This window comes from Scatophagus argus, chromosome 4, assembly GCF_020382885.2.
Source record: "Scatophagus argus isolate fScaArg1 chromosome 4, fScaArg1.pri, whole genome shotgun sequence".
Classification (NCBI taxonomy): domain Eukaryota; kingdom Metazoa; phylum Chordata; class Actinopteri; family Scatophagidae; genus Scatophagus; species Scatophagus argus.
This window is the reverse complement of record NC_058496.1, coordinates 19,903,890-19,922,771: the sequence shown is the minus strand read 5'-3', so window position 1 is coordinate 19,922,771 and position 18,882 is coordinate 19,903,890. Positions and strand designations below refer to the sequence as shown.

The 18,882-nt window shown below is 42.7% G+C and overlaps 1 protein-coding gene and 2 long non-coding RNA genes across 3 annotated transcripts in view; 1 reads left to right on the top strand and 2 right to left on the bottom strand.

Annotated features, from left to right (window-relative positions):
- The window catches only part of LOC124057782, a 1,110,263-nt gene that overhangs the window by 667,716 nt on the left and 423,665 nt on the right, over positions 1-18,882 (bottom strand). The window lies entirely within an intron of this gene.
- LOC124057778 (citron Rho-interacting kinase) overlaps positions 64-18,882 on the bottom strand; it is a 43,591-nt gene continuing 24,772 nt past the window's right edge. The window contains exons 24-40 of the mRNA XM_046386332.1: positions 17,729-17,899; positions 16,904-17,084; positions 15,672-15,760; positions 15,450-15,554; positions 14,932-15,101; positions 14,492-14,536; positions 6,045-6,125; positions 5,637-5,772; positions 5,175-5,314; positions 5,004-5,096; positions 3,988-4,096; positions 3,747-3,875; positions 3,447-3,527; positions 3,280-3,358; positions 3,007-3,180; positions 2,464-2,749; positions 64-1,315 (exon numbers count right to left, since the gene is read on the bottom strand). Of these exons, the coding sequence (XP_046242288.1) occupies positions 1,292-1,315; positions 2,464-2,749; positions 3,007-3,180; positions 3,280-3,358; positions 3,447-3,527; positions 3,747-3,875; positions 3,988-4,096; positions 5,004-5,096; positions 5,175-5,314; positions 5,637-5,772; positions 6,045-6,125; positions 14,492-14,536; positions 14,932-15,101; positions 15,450-15,554; positions 15,672-15,760; positions 16,904-17,084; positions 17,729-17,899 (2,093 nt within the window). The 3' untranslated portion in view covers positions 64-1,291. The remainder of the gene's footprint in view (positions 1,316-2,463; positions 2,750-3,006; positions 3,181-3,279; positions 3,359-3,446; positions 3,528-3,746; positions 3,876-3,987; positions 4,097-5,003; positions 5,097-5,174; positions 5,315-5,636; positions 5,773-6,044; positions 6,126-14,491; positions 14,537-14,931; positions 15,102-15,449; positions 15,555-15,671; positions 15,761-16,903; positions 17,085-17,728; positions 17,900-18,882) is intronic.
- Positions 3,175-9,144, top strand: LOC124057781. The gene is made up of 4 exons (XR_006843161.1): positions 3,175-4,720; positions 5,150-6,143; positions 7,946-7,995; positions 8,949-9,144. It is a non-coding gene; the product is annotated as an uncharacterized LOC124057781 (long non-coding RNA).

Here is an 18,882-nt window from a genome sequence, read left to right as displayed (position 1 = left end):
CCTGCTCTCACTGTTTAAAGTATGATGGAATATCTGCAGCCGAAAACACACACACACAAAGAAGAAAACAAACACTGCAATCATGTTTAATGAATGTACTGGTATACATCTCTAAAAATCAAGAAAATCTTAAGTTACTGTCTAACATCAATGACTACTTACTGAATGCAAATTCATGTGAGTACATGACAGAAAAGAACAACCAAGAGAGAATCAAGATTGAAAAAGCGACGAGTGCTGCTCTAAGTTAGTCATGCTCACTGATGTGACGAATGGAGGTGGTCTTACTGACTCAAAAGAAACAATACTAGAAAGTGCTGACCCCTGACGATTACTAAACTTCATACCACTGCACAGAAACAGGACATCTGTAACCATAATCAGCAGCAGCAGCGGCGGTGGCGGCGGCGGTCGAAGAGCAAGCTGAGGTGGTGTCAGCCGGCCTGACTGCACCACATCTGGCATCAGAGGCAGAGCTGCGTGTTTGTTGATCTTAGGTTTGCTAAAAACAACACGAGGAACACTTGGAGCAAAACATTTCTTAATTGTTTTACAAAGTATAGCCAGACGACGACCGTCAATAAAGCAATTATATGCAATTATATATCAAAGGCTATTTTGTCAAGAGGACCATACATTTGATCCAAAGAAAGAAGACTGGTCATGTAACAAGAACGAGTTTTCAACTCCTGTTCAAATCCAATCTCCTCAGACCTTTTCCTCATCGTGACTTGTGTGAGCAATTCAGTGTTGGTTTTATTCTCGGAAAAGAGATAAAAAGCCTCACGTGATGTTTCAGATTCTGATGAAATGTTGATATTAGATTTCATAACCAACGACATCATTAATCTCCCTGCAACATCTTTAGAAACTCATTTTTAAAAAAAATAGAAACATGGCTTTGCCAGCCGATTATTCCCTTTATCTATAAAAACTCAGACAGCAATATTTACAACTTTGAGTGTATCATATAAAGTAGATTCTCTTGATCTGTAGATCAGCAAAGGTTCCCTGCCACCAATTCTGCTGTGGGACGTGTCCCACCAAAGCACGTGTCAGAAAAGAAGATTGTCGCAGGAGACGTCTCCCAGTGCAGGTTTATGTGTTTCTGAACGACGAACTGAGAGTGCAGTATGTACAGGCAAAGGGGCAATGACAGCCTGAGCGATGTGTGTGTGTGTGTGTGTGTGTGTGTGTACTTCTGTGCATGTGTGTGCTTGCGCTCAGAGTGGATCAAGAGTTTCCCAAAGTTTCTCTTCAACCTCCAGTCAGGAGCTGCGTGGGGCAGGACTCACACTGATGACTGATCCCACACCTGTAAGAGAGGGAACAGGGACAAAGAGTCACTTTGACTGGTTCAACAGCTGACTTCTGGAGGAGACACTTTCATATGATGCTGTGTCCTGTGTGTGTACTGTGAATGTATTATATGTCTGGAGGACTGAATTCAATTCAGATACAGTTGGAACAGGGTGTGTCTGCTCACGAAACATCCCACGGTGCCATTTAAATTCATAGTTACAACTTGTTACAACTAGTTACAAATTGAATAAGGATTTGTTGAGAATAAGAACATATATTTTCTGAACATTTGAATATTTTCCACTGGGATTAATTAATTTAAAACAAATAATAGCCCAAGTGACAAGATGAAGGTTGCAAAATGGCCAAAGATAAACTATCCGTCTCTCCCTCAGTAACTTTGGAACTTCCTGTCTGTGGCTTCCAGCCCATCTGTTCCTGCTCAGGACATAAATCTTTGGGAATGGGTCATGAATAAATAGTTTCACATTCAGAAAAGGTTCCATAATGACTTAAAATATGTGGACACTGTAGTTTTTGTTAAAACATGATTAATTAGTGCATTTGTGGGGACTATTTTCAGGTGGGGATAAACACACATTTGTTACACTGAGTATTTTTGGCTGCAGGAAGGTGTAAGTAGGATTGAGTCTACAATGTGTGTGTGTGTGTGTGTGTGTGTGTGTTTCTATGGCAGCACAGACTGAACTTCTTAGCAGGACATATTTATTGTTGGTTCTGGTCTTTTGGTGAAAACATTGCCAAAATTAGGAGGACACCAGACACAACATTCGAAGACAGACCCTAAAATGGACTTGAGCTGCTGTTGTTTTGGCCTGTCTGGTGTTAACAGTATTAAGCGATTATTTTGTTATCATAAGCTGTATGATGAGAGAAAGGTACACTAGTATGAGCAACAAAACAGACACACTCTCAAAACTAGGCTACACTTTTCATTTAGCATTAGATGATCTTTTGCAGTGTTTCGATTTTTAGGACATTAATAATATAATATTTTTCAGTATGTTTTATTGCTATTCTCTCTGCTTGCACACCTTTTTCCTATTTTCTTACTTTACTGATGCTCCCACTCAGTGTTACAAGACTTTTTGATGTTGTTTCAAACGGAGACACCCAGCCACCAGGACGCCCCTACAGTACCTTGTTAACAGGGGCGAGCTGTGTTCGGACAGACCCAGCATGGAGTCGGGTACTGTCCCCAAATCTCCCAGGAGACCTCTCCCTGCGACTGTCAAGCGCCCTGCCGGGTGACTTCTCCCTGTCCAGTGGTCGGGCGGGTGACTTGTCTCGTCTGAACTCGGTGCGGCCCTCTCGGTAACGATGAGGGGTGCTGGGCTCCCGGTGCAGGCCGTCGTGGCTGCCGGGGCCCGAGGACAAACGCTTGGAGATGTGCTCTGTGTAGGTGGGGGGGCCTCGCTTACTGGGGCTACTGCAGAAAAGACAGCAGAGAGAGGCGTCTCACAACAGACTCTCCTGGTGTGAGAAACAAGAAGATTTTGTGTGTTCACAGCAGATGGCACTGTTGGCCTCTCCAACGAAAACAATACCAGATTTCAGTGGTGGTTTCTACCCGTGAGTTCACAATAAATGTGTTTTAATCCACCCTGCACTATAATATTAATTCTGTATCTTTTCTGTCTTTCCCTGAGCTCGTTCTTGCTCAAACTAAGGAAGGGAGCTGACCCTCGACTGGAGCCAGTCCTCTGCAGCTCTCCAGACTCTCTGATCAGACTCCCCTTACAGCAGATGACTCGCAATTTGTTCTGGTAGGAGGAGGCCAGATAAATGGCCCCGGAGGAGATGGCTGGGCCCAGGTAGCGAGGGTTGGGGATGTCCAGGTGGGCCAGCACTGTAGGACTGGAAGCACAGACAGGGACATGGGAAATACAGCTAACAATCAGAATCACAGAATCAAAGTTTCTCAAACTAGTGTCCAAGGAGGCCAGTCTGTCTCACCCCAGAGAGGCATGTCCCTGAACCTCGATGACATCCAGGGAGTTGAAGTAGGTAACAAACAGGTAGGGCTCTCTGTAGGCTGCACCAGAGAAGAATACCAAATTATACAGATGTCAATTGCTGTATTGATTCAGCATAAAGTGGCAGGAGATAGAAAGAGTGTTTACCAAAGGACAGAGGCAGACGGCTCCACTTAATGTCCTCAGTACGGCTTCTTCGTCCATACGTGTCCACAAACACTCCAAACTCTGCCACATATATAAAGTTTACTGTGCACTCCCCCATTATTGTGTCTAACTCTACACAGATAAGATATTGTATGTAGATGTAGATAACCCTACATATAAAGATAAGGCTCACCCACCTCTAGAAAATACAATTTTCTCAAAAACATTGAGGACATGGTGCTAAAAACAGAATTTCGTGTTTATCCTCGCGTTGTTAACAGAAAACAGTTTCAGCCTCACCGTGAAAACACAGCAGGTATTCCTCCTTCTGCATGTTGCTGGCCACTTGCATGATGGCGATGGGGAAACTGTGGGACGAGGCTGCAAACACCGCAGAGGCCAGCGACACGTCGTTCTTGTCCAGGAACTCTGCAGTGGGTAAATCAGAAAATGTGAGTTTAAACACTGTGTCTAAACTCTTGGTCTTTATTCCCCTTCCCCCAAAAGAGCCAGGGGCCAGTGACTGTTCTCATGTACTTACCCTCAAGCACAAACTGCTTCATCTCAATCTCGTAGAACTTATTGGTGCCGATGATGATGCTGTAGCTGGTCATGTGAATGCAGCTGCAGGGCTCCAGAGTTTCAATCTCCTGTGAGATGAAACATAGAGATGTGAGAAGGCTTGTCTCAGTTCTTTTTTGTACTTTTTATTCTTAAAAATCCTGACACTTTTATTCATTGCAAAGGATATCCAATCCATCAGTTGAAAAGCTGAAGCTTGAATTCTTGGATTAAATTCTGTTTTCAGTTCAGTTTCAGTTCAGTTAAATCCATCATGAAGAGATGGAAGGTACGTGTCACATGTGTAAATCTGCCAAGAGCAGGCCATCTTCACAAACTGAGTGACCGTGCAAGAAAAATACCAGTGAGGGAGGCCACCAAGACACCACACTAATCTGAAGGAATTACAACTTTATGAGAGAAAGCCACTGCTGAAGAGGGTAAAGTGACAGCAAGACAATGACCTGAAGCAGTGAAAACTACACAGAAATGGCTAACAAGGTGAATGTTCTGGAATGGCCCGGACCTCATTCCTTGAAAAGGGCTGTTCATGCCTGATCCCTGTGCAATCTGACAGAGCTCGAGCAGTTTTGTAAAGAAGAATGGAGCCAAACTGTAGTGTCCAGACGTGCAAACCTGACTGAGACCTAACCATTCAGACTCAGTGCTGTGACTGGGGCCAAAGGTGCATCTACTAAATACTGATTTGAAGGGTGAGACTATTTATGCAATCACTTCCATTGTATATTTTAAAGTAATTGGCAGTAATTTGTAGAAATCTGTTTTCACTTTGACATTAAACAGTCGTTACGGTAAATATTTGTCCAAAAAAAGTTAAATTATATTGACCCTGATTCCATATAGAAAAGCAATAACAGGGGAGAACATCCCAGGGAGTGAATACTTTTAATAGGCGCTGTATGTGTTTGCCTTACATCCTGTTTTTGGTGTCGCGTTGCTGTCTCTACCACTGTGTGTGAAACTGATCATCATCACCTTGCGAATGCAGTATTTGTTGAGATTGTCGTTGTAGCGCAGGATGGTTATCTTGTTAGGCATTGCCGCACATATACAAGGCCCGTTGTCTATCTGTGAAGAGAAAGTCTATGTCAGTCTCTAAAAGAAATCTGCTTTTTGTGAAGTGTCACAGCGGACAGGAAGACCTACTCTCCCAGCAGCAAACAGATGGCAGCCTTTGACCGTCTCGAAGATGTAGGGGCCCAGTTCAGACTGGCTGGGCAAGTGGGACTGAGCCAGAGATTGCTTCACTCTCTTAATCTCCACCAGACACAAGGCCCTCTCGTCGCCTGCACATGGGCACACCCACACCCACACACACACACACACACACACACATATAAACACACACATAAACATACACAGACGTTAAATCAGTTACGTGTGATGAAGTCCTGAGTAACAAGATGTTTCATATCAACAAATCAGAATGGTGGTCTGGCTTTCCAAAGTAATAAATCATTTTTATAATGGTGGCTGTTCTGGCAGGAGATGCCGGATTTGGATTTATGGGTACTCACTCCCTGAACTGAACTAACTTAAAGTCTAGATTCAAATCCTGCAGCTCAGTAAACATTTATTGTCTGAGAAAGACAAAGCTGGACCTCTCACCAACAATCATCAGCAGTTTCTCCTGCTCTTTGATGATGTGGATCTGAAAGACTGATCCCAGGCCAGGGATGTGAGTCAGAGAGTTCTTGATGACGTTCAGGGCGTACAGACCCTCTTCAGAGCCCACCAGAACTATCTGCAGCACAGCGAGCAAACACAATCTTTAACATCACCGAAATTATTCCGGTGAACATGGAGATATTTTCAAGTGAAGCAACGTGTGGCAGTGAGCCCTGAGCATCTGCTATGAGCTCCATGTCCCTTTATAATCTACTTTTGAACAAAACTGCTAGTGTGGAAAAAAGTGTTTTCTAAATGATGAGCAGATGAAGTGAAAAAAATGTTTTCTGTTTGTGCATAGACAGCACTGTCACCAACACTGCAGTGGCATTCCATCGACAGCACTACCTGGTCTGTGAGGGGGAGGGTGCAGTTGATATCCAGCCTGTCATCTCCCTCCAGCTTAAGGAGAGAGTTTCCCAGCAGCTTCTGTAAGAGCAGAGAGAGGTGAGGGGTCAGCAGGGTCACCACCTCAACATGACCTCTGGGGGAGGCAGCAGAGGGGTAAAACGGCTGCAGGACTGTGCGCAGGTTAACAGTGTCAGACGTGGGACCAAGTCACAAGTCTGTCTGCAGTTTAAACAAAGTCAGTCAAGTCAATATTCAAATCTAAAACTGCATCAACGTGCGCTGTATAGACAAAAGTATTCAGACAGGAGTTGTTTTTCAGAGGTTGGTTAGACCCCTGACTTGCAATGAAGGAAAATCTTAATGCTTCAGCATACTGAGACATTTTGGACGATGCTATGCTTCCAATTTTGTGGCAACAGTTTGTTAAAGGTCCTTTTCTATTCCAGCATGACTGTGTCCCAGTGCACAAAGCAAAGTCCATAAAGACATGGCTGGATGAGTTTGGTGTGGAAGAACTTGACTGGCCCACACAGAGACCAGACCTCAACCCCATCCAACACCTTTGGAATGAACTAGAATGGAGACTGTGAGCCAGGCCTTTTGGTCCAACATCAGTGTCTGACCTCACTATGACTGACTTGACTTGACTTGAATATTGCTCCTCTTCACGAATGGGCAAAAGTCCCACATGAGAAAATGCAATGAACAAACAGATAATCTGCTGCCAGCTGAGAATATTGTTAAGTTTGTTAGAGGTGACGGGGTTTCTTGCCCCAGTGTTTCCTAGCAGGCTGATTATTATATATTATTATATATTATATATATTATTTTCTCAGAAACTCTCATATTTTTTTTGTCAAAACTGGGGTCCTCAGATGCTGTCAATTAAAAAAAAGTGACCTTCCCACTCTTTTCGTATGAAGGAATATACACACACATGAAATATGTCTTCAAAGCATCAGTTAAGATTCTCTGGTGATTCATGACAAGTTCTCTAACACAGGACAAGCCTTTTGGATTTTTCTAACATAGTGAAGCTGTGGCGCCACTGTCAGGCCAATCTGTATGCTGTTGTTTTCTTAGTGTTATCCAAGAATAGCTGATCACATGACACTCCTCTCATGGCTGTTGACTTTTACTTTTATTGTATGACGAAGAAGCATCTGTTTTCTGTTTGTCTTACAACGTCAAAGTAATGCTGTTTCATTATTCATATATAACCATTGATCAGTGGTGGAAAACACATTTTCTCAAGTACTGTACCTTTGAGCTTTTCTTAGCCAATACATTCTTAAACAAATATTACACTTCTTATTTCACTGCCTTTATTTGATAACTTTAGTTACTAGGTACTTTACAGATTTAGTTTAATAATACACAATACAATCAACAAATGAATTATGATAAAGCTTTTGCTACTTATATATTTTGATGCTAATACTAAAGTAAAATTTAATATCCTGTTACTAATAACAGCACCTCGTCTGACTGATTCCTTTACAGATTTGAGTTGACAGAGAGAAATCGTGTGTATGTGTGTGTTTCGACCTTTCTGGAGCGCAGTATCATCAGTCTCATGTGATCATCTTCTTACTCTGCTGATGTCTGATGGTTTAAACAGATCTGTTCTGGGTTCTGCAAAGTAATCCTGAAGACTCAGCAAACCAGCTTGTTGAATGAGGAAGTGAAGTGAAGGAAATGAAGTTCTATTTAAGACACGTGCAACTGATTTTCTATTTAAAAAGCTTCACAATGACCCAACATCACCTAAGTTTAACTAAAAATCCCACAATACACGGTGTCACTTCAGATGTATGAGTATTTTATTGATTGCGACACCAAACCAGTTGAAACAGTAGGGCGATAACGTGGAAATAAGCTTTCTGTTTTCTTGTCAGGGAAACCATGGAGGCACTGCAGAGACATCCATCTGGGTATGGAGAAACAGGTGCATATGTAGTTAGTTTACACAATCATCACATACATCCTTCTGTCTTTCATTTGCAGCCTGCTGTAGGTCACTTTCTTTATCAGAAGCTCACACTCACCTTTTTTCGCCAAAGCTCAGGTGGTGGAGAAAGATAAAGGTATGATAAAGGATGGTTAGCAAGACAATCTTTGAAGTATTGAGTGATATGGATAAGCATATTACAGACAGATTAACAATTCAATAACATGTCTTTTTGTGTCTTTACATCACAAGTGACCTTAATTCATACTGCAGGCAAAAGTGGCCCAAATCGGATTTATTTTGCTCTAATGAGAATCTTATGTCAATCTACGTTGATATTCTTCCCAGTTCTGCACAGGTGGGAGTCACTCAGTGAATACAAACATGAAATTCTGGATTCTCTGAAGCCATTCACATCACAATTCAACCCTTCCTGGCTCCTACTCCACATCCACACACACACGTCCATAGAGGTAGTAAAAAAGGGGTACTTAAAAATTTGACTCTTTTTTTTTTTTTGCCCATCCTTGTCCTAATTATCATATGCTCACAAATTCAATGGCTTCCACTGCACATCAGCTTGTAAGTGAAACCGTAAACGCTGACTTGGGTGGCCTCCATTAATTCGCCAGTTTATGTCATACGACAGCGTGCTCTTTTCAGGGCATGTGGATCTGTTCAGGACCAGTTCACACTGGGATTTGATATTGACCACATGATCCTGTTATGATACTATTATTATACACCATACTGTGAGCAGCCAAACAAGAAAAAATGTAAATTTTTTGAAATGAAAAAACAAAATTGCAATCCTCTAAATTGCAAAATAATATGATATGGATAGAGATACATATGAATTATTGAATTTGTGATAGTAAATTGCTAAACCAGAGCAGAATATGTAGCAGACATAGATCATTTTTACTTATGCTTACTTTTTTCATCCTCAGTGAACAGCAGCGGCAGCTCATGTGATGGAGGAAGATAAAACTGAAGTAAGAAAGAGAAATAATTTTCAATAATGGAATAAGAGATACTTCATGGGCAAACAGGTTTCTTCAATATGACTTTTTCTGTATTTATATTATAATCGACTGTGTTTTAAGTAGTTTGCTTCCAGTTCAGAAGCTCATGCTTACCTTTTTGAAGTTGATGACAGAGGCCCCCTGTTAAATCGTGGTTGGTGAGTTTTTATGCAAGTTCTCCAAGCTGTATGAAGTCCAATAAACTGCTCGAGATTGCTCATGTACAACGGCCTTTGAAGAGCCTCCTTGGTGGTAAGAGAGTAAAGTCCCTTGTTTTATAGTTTTTCTTTGCAGCTTTTTGACATCTTCTTCTCTCTGTCCACACGGCCAAGCTGAAGGTTCCCGTCCCGCCACGTCCATGAGGTGTCGACAGCCCTGCCAGACGCAAGGGATACCTGGGGCATCACCGTCCCTGCCAGACGCAAAGAACGGCCCTCAGGATGAAAGATAGGCGGATCCAGCCCTCATGTCAAAATGAGGATAAACGACCCAAAAAAAAAAAAACGCCTGGGATGTTGACAGCCCTGCCAGTCCATGGGTTAAAAGGGTAGAATCCATTATGTCCTGCCAACAATAAGAAATGATTGTCACAGGTCCCAGTACAAGACACTATCTGGGCCATCAGCAGCCCTGTCAGATGCAGAGGCTACCTTGGAAATCACTGAACTGTCAGCCCATCCATTATAGAGTCAATCTGAGACCTGTCATCAGACCACCTCGCCCTCTTAGCAGAAGCCTCCTCCTCACCGCTCTCTTCCCTGAGTCTCTCGGCAGAATCTTCCGGGGAGAGTGGCCTAACATCATGGAAAGCAAGTTCGGGGACCTCAATCCTATTCTCGCCCGCTTCTGGTCGCTCATATTGGTACATGGCAATCAGCTGATCAATCTCATCATCAAGATCAGCATGAGGAACAGGGTCAGCATCAGGAAAACCAGGAGAGGCATGAGGAGCAGCTGGGGGGAAAGCAGGTTGAGGTTGAAAACCATGAGGAAAAGCAAAAGGATGAGCAAGAGGGTAAGCATGAGGGTAATCATGAGGGTAAGCATGAGGGTAAGCATGAGGATGAGCATGAGGGTAAGCATGAGGGTAAGCATGAGGAGCAGGATAAGGAGCAGCATAGGGGATAGGGTAGGGAACATGATAGTAGATGGGAAACTGAACAGCCTGACCCTGTTGCTGCCACTCCATCCCGTAGTGTGATGGGGGCTGCTGGAGTGGAGGAGATGGAGGTCTGACATTTTCTTCAGGCTCAACATGAGCTTGCTGAAGACCATCCACATCATCAGGAGGAACTGGGTCTTCAAGAGGGCTTTCAGCACAGAGTGTTCATTATACCAAGGTCAAAAGGAGCCACCTGAGGGAGAATAAAGTATTAAAAATTCACAGTACTCATTTCCACAAAGAAGATTAAACATAAGCTTTAGCAAGCAAAATTAATCATTTTTAACCATATAAATTTCGGGTGTATTCCCATGTATCAATGCGTACACTGTGCTATACCATATCCATTACAAACATGATGTAGAAAAGCTCCCAACAAACAGCAAAAGTGTTCTTGTGGCATATTTGACTGACACTAAATGTTAAATAAAGATTTACACCGCATTGACTTGTGGAAACAAAGACCAGGGTGAATTAAGGATTGTACTGTACTATGTTGACATTTTATGCAAACAATAACTGTCTGCAACATATTAAATTGTGATAAACTGTATCTTCACTTTAAAGATCAGCGTAGCAGTAAGGAGGGCTCTCTCATTCCACTTTTTGCGACTTCAACTATATCTTGTTTTTGGAACCACCATTAACTGGAGTCCAAACAACAGGCCACAATTCTGTCACATTGTCTCATATTTGAATTAAAATAAACTTAAGCTTAAATAACCGTGGATTGGTGAGAACAGGCGATTCGTGCCATTCAGGCATGTGGAGACATCACTTTTCATTTCACTGCGGGAACAAAATTCCTAAGAGGATGTCAATTCTTCTCATTTTGAAATAAGCTTTGCCATGATGTGCACAAAACTCCCTGCGCCGTTACGCATACTAAACTGTGGGTACCTTGAATCAATTAATAACAGGATTTCTCCTTTCAGACTCATAATACTGATGAGGAACACCTGAAAATGTATTCACAAATTTAAAAGGTGTTACGACATCGTATGCAGATACATTTTCAGCTAAAGTTAAACCACCTTATCAGCAAACTCAGCCATCCTGGCGCGCTTACGCCTGCACAGTCTGCCGTCCTGATGTGCGCATCTGAACGTACCATCATATCATGGCGCACGAGAGAGATAGATTTTTCGGCATTATTAAAAAAATGACCCGGTCGCCATCTTTTCTTCTACAATTTTGATGACAAACCTCAAAACAAAAATAACTACACAATTACTAACACATTCTCCGTCATTCGACATTCAGTACATTGTTATCATAATTTTATACCGAGAAAACATCAAGTATCACCAAAAACTGTTTTCCTGTTTTGTTTAAAATCTAATCTGTTGTTTTTTGTTTAAAACCTTAAATTGATCAATTTACATTAATCTGTGAGTCATTTTGCACAGACAATTCCTGCCGGGAGCTTTATGCAAAGAGAAAAATAATTTGGCATGACATTAAAAAATAACTTAGCTGCAAAGTTGAGGAGCCATCGCCCGGCTCTGGCCAGCAGGTACCCCACCTCGGGGGGGCCATTAGAAGACATTCTTTCTTGTAGGCAGGAAAGATGTTGCTGTAGTTTTCCTCAGTGCTGTTCTTCAGCTCAGCTGTCCAACAGTTTGTTTGCAGGAGATGTTTTCCAGTCGATCCAAGATTTCAACTTTCCGATAAGTTTTGCAGCTGGTCAATCCGTGTCGAATCCAAATGCAAATAAGAAAAATTAGGAAGGTCAGCCGCTCTAACGTCACCGGGTCAACCTTGCATGCTCGTGCCAGAGATTCTATCCAGTAAACGGATGGCGCGTGTAGTTGGACTTTTGTTTATGTACGCCAGGAGTTTCTGCTGAAAAGTGTTGTGTGGGATCTTTGGTTCAATGGACAGAAACTATAATAATGAACACACACAGCCAGGTCACCGCAGTTGACGCCTTCACCCAAGGAACCACGACAGTGTTAAACCGAATGTCACGTCAACAGTTTTACTGCATCAACCTCTATGATGTTTGTACTTTCCAAGATATAAAATAAGGAAATAAATGAAATGTCTGGAGACAAAAAAAAAAGTTAATCAGTGCATCAGGTTTCCTTCACCTGTGAGAATGTATAATCCCAGAAAAGTCAGTTAAGCCCCACTTCATACATGACGGCATTTCATTACTGCCTCCCACCTAAGACAGCATTTTTTGTTTAAATATTGAGGGAATTTGACGCTTCTGATCCTCGTGTACTCTGTGGTCCTTTTGTTTGCCACTGGGATGAGCCCCAGGGACCCCCGGAGCCCCAGGGACCCCCAGAAGTTCCAGGTTCAGTGTGTGGCAAAATGACTAACTGTAACTGTACAAACCAATGTCAGCTGACATGACATGGTGTTCAGCTGGCTGTTGCTTTAATACACTATATTGCCAAAAGTATTCCCTCACCTGCCTTTACAAGCATATGAACTTAAGTGACGCCCCATTCTTAATCCATAGGGTTTAATATGACGTCGGTCAACCCTTTGCAGCTATAATAGCTTCAACTCTTCTGGGAAAGCTTTCCACAAGGTTTAGAGGTGTGTTTGTGGGAATGTTTTTCCACAAGCACATTTGTGAGGTCAGACACTGATGTTGGATGAGAAGACCTCACACTAATTCATCCCAAAGGCATTCTGTAGAGTTTAGGTCAGGACTCTGTGCAGGCCAGTCAAGTTCTTCCACACCAAACTCGCTCATCCATGTCTTTATGGACCTTGCTTTATGCACTGGTATGCAGTCATGTTGGAACAGGAAGGGGCCATCCCCAAACTGTTCCTACAAGGTTGGGAGCATGGAATTGTCCAAAATCTCGTGGTATGCTGAAGCATTCAGAGTTCCTTTCACTGGAACTAAGAGGCCAAGCCCAGATCCTGAGAAACAACCCCACACCATAATCTCCCCTCCACCAAACTTCACACTTGACACAATACAGTCAGATAAGTGCCGTTCTCCTGGCGACTGCCAAACAAATGATGTGTGGAGTGATTTGTCACTCCAGAGAACGCATCTCCACTGCTCTGGAGTCCAGTGGTGGCGTGCTTTACACCACTGTATTCGATGCTTTGCATTGCACTTGGTGATGATGCAGCTGCTCAGCCATGGAATCCAGTGAAGCTCTCTGCGCACTGTTCTTGAGCTAATCTGAAGGCCACATGAAGTTTGAAGGTCTGTAGTGATTGACTCTGCAGAAAGTTGGCGACCTCTGCGCACTATGCGCCTCAGCATCCGCTGACCCCACTTCGTGGCTGAGTTGCTGTGATTCCCCAATCACTTCCACTTTGTTATAATACCACTGACAGCTGACTGTGGAGTATTTAGTAGTGAGGAAATTTCACGACTGGACTTGTTGCACAGGTGGTATCCTATCACAGTACCACGCTGGAATTCACTGAGCTCCTGAGAGCGGCCCATTCTTATACAAATGTTTGTAGAAGCAGTCTTTATACACCTGTGGCCACGGAAGTGACTGGAACACCTGAATTCAATTATTTGGATGGATGACTGAATACTTTTGGCAATATAGTGTATTTGTCTTGAAGAGGGACCACTTATTTAAAAAAAAAAAAAATCTATTTTCAAGACAGTTATTACTCGAAATAATAATGTACTTAAGAACACTGTTGATAATGCATAGAGAATCTGAGGCACCAGGGCCTTTTCTGGACCCAGAATAGCAGGCTAATAAAACTTCGTTCTTAACGGACTAATCTGAATTTACCAGTTGGCCAACAGGAAATAGCAGCACGGGACATCATTCAAGTAAGATGATGAAGTTTGAAAAAAAGCTGAAGAAAATACTGGTTTCAAATCATTTTCATACACGTCATGGTCAACTGAGGTCAGGGTCAGGTCACTCAGTTTGTGACTTGAATGTCACAGATGAGTCAGAGTCATGTGACTTGGGTCCCAGTCTCTAAAGAGTGTGCATAGGGGCAGTAGGGTCAAAACACGGATGAGTACACGAGCAGGTAAAAACCCACTCTGTGATCCCTGTGATCCTCTGGGACAGGACAGCTGAGAAGGATCAGCCCAAAGATGATCAAACATCTTGGTGAGAGGTTGTGCAGTGTGGTTATAAAACAGGACACCAACAGCAGGGAAGAATATCTCAGCAACATTTAAACTGTTAGGTCAACAAAGAGTTTGTATATGACATGACAGTGTAGCAGAGGACAGTGGGGGGATAGACAAACCAGCACAATGACGGACACATGCACCACTGACGTGCCTTGGATATACGTGTGTTTATGTGTGTGTGTGTCTTATATCTATATCTCTATAACTCTTTACCTGGACCAGAGGAGACAGAACCATTTGTCTTTTGGACACAGCAGCCTATGTGTACAATGAAACCCAATGGAATGGGCAGAATAGATCAAATCAACAAAACATGCCCATAGACCAGACATACAATGTGGCATGATGAAAAAGCAACAAACAGCAGTGAGAGAGAGGGGAGGGAGAGAGAAGAGGAGAAAAGAAGGGGACAATTAACGACACATATAAGTGAACCGGGGGTTATCCACTAAAACTCTAAACCTCAAGCTTTAAAATGGATTTTTTGAAAAATACAATATCTGCAGCTCCTGAATAGCCCCCACAGAGTTAAACAGCGAGTTTATGACCACAGCCATAGACAAAACATTTATCTATGACTGCGCTCATAACAATTGTCAGCATGATTTGACTCAGCAGACAGTCTCCCCCTCGCATGCTCCAGAGATACTCACTGCGTCGGCCTCGGCCTTCTCCCGTGAGGCCCGCCCCGCGGCCACAACCGACTCCATGACAGCCACCCAGCGCTGCTTGTCTGGGAAACTGGGAGCCATGAAGTAAAGTGACTGTCCAGGCCAGCAGGGGGCATGACAACGGGACTCCAGCTTCAGGACGTAGGGAACATCTGACACAGGGGACATAAGTAAGGTATGATTTCAGAAATGATACTCTCTCTTTCAGTTGCTTCTAGTTATCGACAGTAAGATCTCCTTTGTTTTGCTGGCACCCTGTCAACAACTCCTGGCGTTCTCCAGGCCAAACTTGTGCCTCCTCCACAGTACATTTTGAAAGACGCAGAGAATATGACAATGAAGTCTTGTATAAACTTGTACAAACAAACAAGACAAAAACTTTGAACGACACTGGTGAGGAGGATTCTGAAAAAAAGTTACAGATGACAGGAATGACAGGTGATTTTGAAATATGCAAATTAATGTCAGCAAGGCGATTCTAACAGGCAGAGAAAAAGTACCTGACTTGGCAGTGTTAGGTAACTCAGATGCTCCTACCGCTCCATGAACAATCACCTCTCCATCTGACAAACACAGGTCAAACTCTTCAAGTGGCTTCACTGAATCTGAAAAACACAGAGGAAAAAAAAACATGCACGTTTGTTAAGAGGATGAAGACATGATTGGGCGATCTATGAATTGTTGCAGTGTGTTATTCCATTAGAGAAGAAAAAGAAAGCAACCTTCTCTGGGCTCGATCTCGTAGATGGACACTTTAGTCCCATCCAGGACCATGTACTTTCTCTCCCAGCCCTGACCTCGCTTCCCATTCCTGTAAACACACAAGGCATTACTACAAAGCATAGATGACGAGATGCATCCAACAGTTTTTGCAGGAAAGTCTGCAAATGCCTTTGTTTAAACTGGTTTATGTATCTGATGGGGTGACTTTGCCAGACAGAGCATAACAGAGGGTGCCTGTGAGGGCTTGAATTAAGTAACATCAGCCTGCCTGATCAGTGGGAGAAGATGACACAGCCACAGCACAAAAGACAAACTATGTTGCTTGAGATAAATACACTTAAAGGTGTGAAGGACATGACATATACGGCATGTGTAAATGTGTCTCAGTGAAGTGCTGGCCACAACAAAACTCCAAAACTGCTTCAGTGCTCCAAGTTTTTGAAGCGTGTGACCCACATCGCCTAACTGCTCGGTGACTCTCCATGTTCTGTATGGAAATACACATCTGCAAGTTTTTCCATTTATTTAGTAAGGTTTTGTATGTGGAAATCAGTTACACCATCTGAGCTGTGTGAAGATGCATGTGCATGCACACCGATGCCCAGTGAAAACATCTGCTGTTTTGGCCCCCTACAGATGTGTGGAAACTGTGGGGGACCCCCTTGCATAAGCTGCACCTCAATATAAAGACTGATTATTACAGAACATCATCATGAGAAAAGCTTGAAGGAACACCTAAAATGAAAGGTCAGTCATTATCTACTCACCCCCATGCTGACAGAAAGCTGGGGGATGCTGTGCAGCAACAGTACAACAGCATTGTAGCACCTCATAAATAACAGAGGAAGCTGGGACCTTATTTAAAAAAAAGGCAGATAAAACCCAAACCTAAAAGATACATAAAGATACCTAAAATTCCCCTAGAGCTCATCTGGCGGAATCCAAGTCTATGGAAACCCTGAGATCCCAGACTGATTTGAAAAGATGTTATTTACACCCTTTTGAAGCTGAACTGTAGCCACTAAACCAAAAGCACCCTGCTGAAGTGGGTGCACCAGTTCAAATGCTTGTACATGTCCTGCTGGGGTCATTTTATGTTTGTTGTTTAAAGCCCCAGAAATGTTTCATGGACACCTGACTTTCCATCAGCATGGATGTGAGTAGATAATGACTTCAAATGACTCCATTTTTGGTTGAACTGTTCTTTAACAAAAGTGTATTCACAGCTAACCTGGGCTGCTTCATCCAGCCCTCCAGGTGCATGTGTCCACCGGCATCTTTGAGCTGTTGGCCCGGGGAGCTGCCTTTGTCCCGACACAGGCCCTCGGACAGATGCAGGGAGCAGTCGCTGGACATGCCACAAGTGGCTGGAAGGCAGGGGGAGCATTTTGGGTGGCACAAAGCATGACACTCTGAGGAGAAAAAGCATTGTTAAAGGGAGAACAATGCCACATGATGCCTCACAAGCTTTTGTTTCCTCTCTTACTTCCCTTTGTGCCAGCACCGGCACAAAGGGAAGGGCGGAAACAGACTACATTCAAAGTAATGCTAACCTTAATAGTTTTAGGAGCATTTACAGTTATTTCACTCCAGTACAGTAACATCACAAACAATCTTCTGGTAATAAGCAAGTCTGTATTTATGTGTGTCAGTTAAAATTTGCAAAAATAGCAAAAAACAAAAACAAATGTAGTATTTAAATGTAACCAAATCTCTCTTGAAGATAAAACTGATATGTTTCTATTTATTTTTCTATGAATACTGGTGTCATCTACAAAAGGGGAGTGTTGTAAAAAGATTAGGCGGAACAATGGAAATGAGTGAGAGGCTGCAGCCATCACCATGGTGTCAGGCATCATAATAACACTCCCAATTTTTATCCATATTATAATTTCCATTTATATGAGAGAAAATGCATTACAAAAACTAAATAAGAGGAGGGCTGAAAATGTATCAATGGGACAACAGATTCAAATAAATCTCCTCTGTCTTCAGTTTACATGAGGGTAATGTGGATTGATTCAGGGCTGCCCTTTCCAACACATCTGTAACTCACCGAGACAAGTAGCAGCTTGGCGACCAAAGTGCACAGTATCCAGGCACACAGTACACTTGGCAGCTCTCATGTTGAGTCCCACTGTGAAGCGGTGAGCGGTGTTGTGGTGCACCACCCTCTCTCTCTCCCTCTCTCTGTCTCTCTGACTGTCCTTCAAACGACGGCTATACTCTGAATACAGTCAGGGAACACAGTGAGGACGGGCAGCTCCAGTATGCCTTACTGTGCCAGATACATCCATCACTTCAAAATCTCAGTGCACCATGCCACACCCGCCACGAACTCAGTTCAACAAAAGAGGGTTTCCAAAAGAACTGTAAGATGTTTAGCAAAATGCATAAGCAAGTAAACTCTGAAGACCAAAAAAATGCTTGAAAGGAATATTGATTGAATCAGTCCCTTTGCTTGTGCCCACTCGCTGTTGCATTTTAAAGACATCATCCAGGCAGTGTCTCTGCAGTATTCTTTGCTTATACATCACAGTGTTTTTCAAAAAACATCTTTGTCTGTTGAGGATGCGTTGATGTCCACATGAGGTACATCTGGACACCACATGCTGTACATATTTAAACCTGTGAGTCTTTAAAATTCTATACAAACCTAGACTAGATAATTATTATTTAAATTTAAGAAAACATTAAAGGAAAATACTCTGATAGTTAATTATGATAATTACAGATTTCTGAAGCCTTTGTTTCCCACAATGTATACTTATTGCTTTACTAAATGTGTTGTATCATTGCAATAATTTGTTGTAGTTTTCCCCATTAGGTTCAATATCAGTGGCATAAGATTAAAATTGATGGAAGATGACTGGATAATGCCTTTAGAGTGTGGATTCAAACAGTGTTCTGTGCATTACAGAGTGTTTCATATGGTACATCTCTACTAGTGTATGACGTGAAGCTCAGGTGAGATTCCAGTGAGTTAAAGAATTCTGCAAATCAGAAGCTAAGCTTCAGCAACCAAGATAAAATGCTTCAGATTTCTAAAGCTGTGCACTGACAAGGTGAAAATTTACTGAAAGATTCCTCAGCCTCACCTGACCGGCCTGATGGCCTCACACATTTTCATAAAAGTGCAGAGCTTTTAAAATCTGGCCTTTCGAGGATGTGGATGAGGCAAAAGGAGAAGAGAGATAAGAGACCAAACTG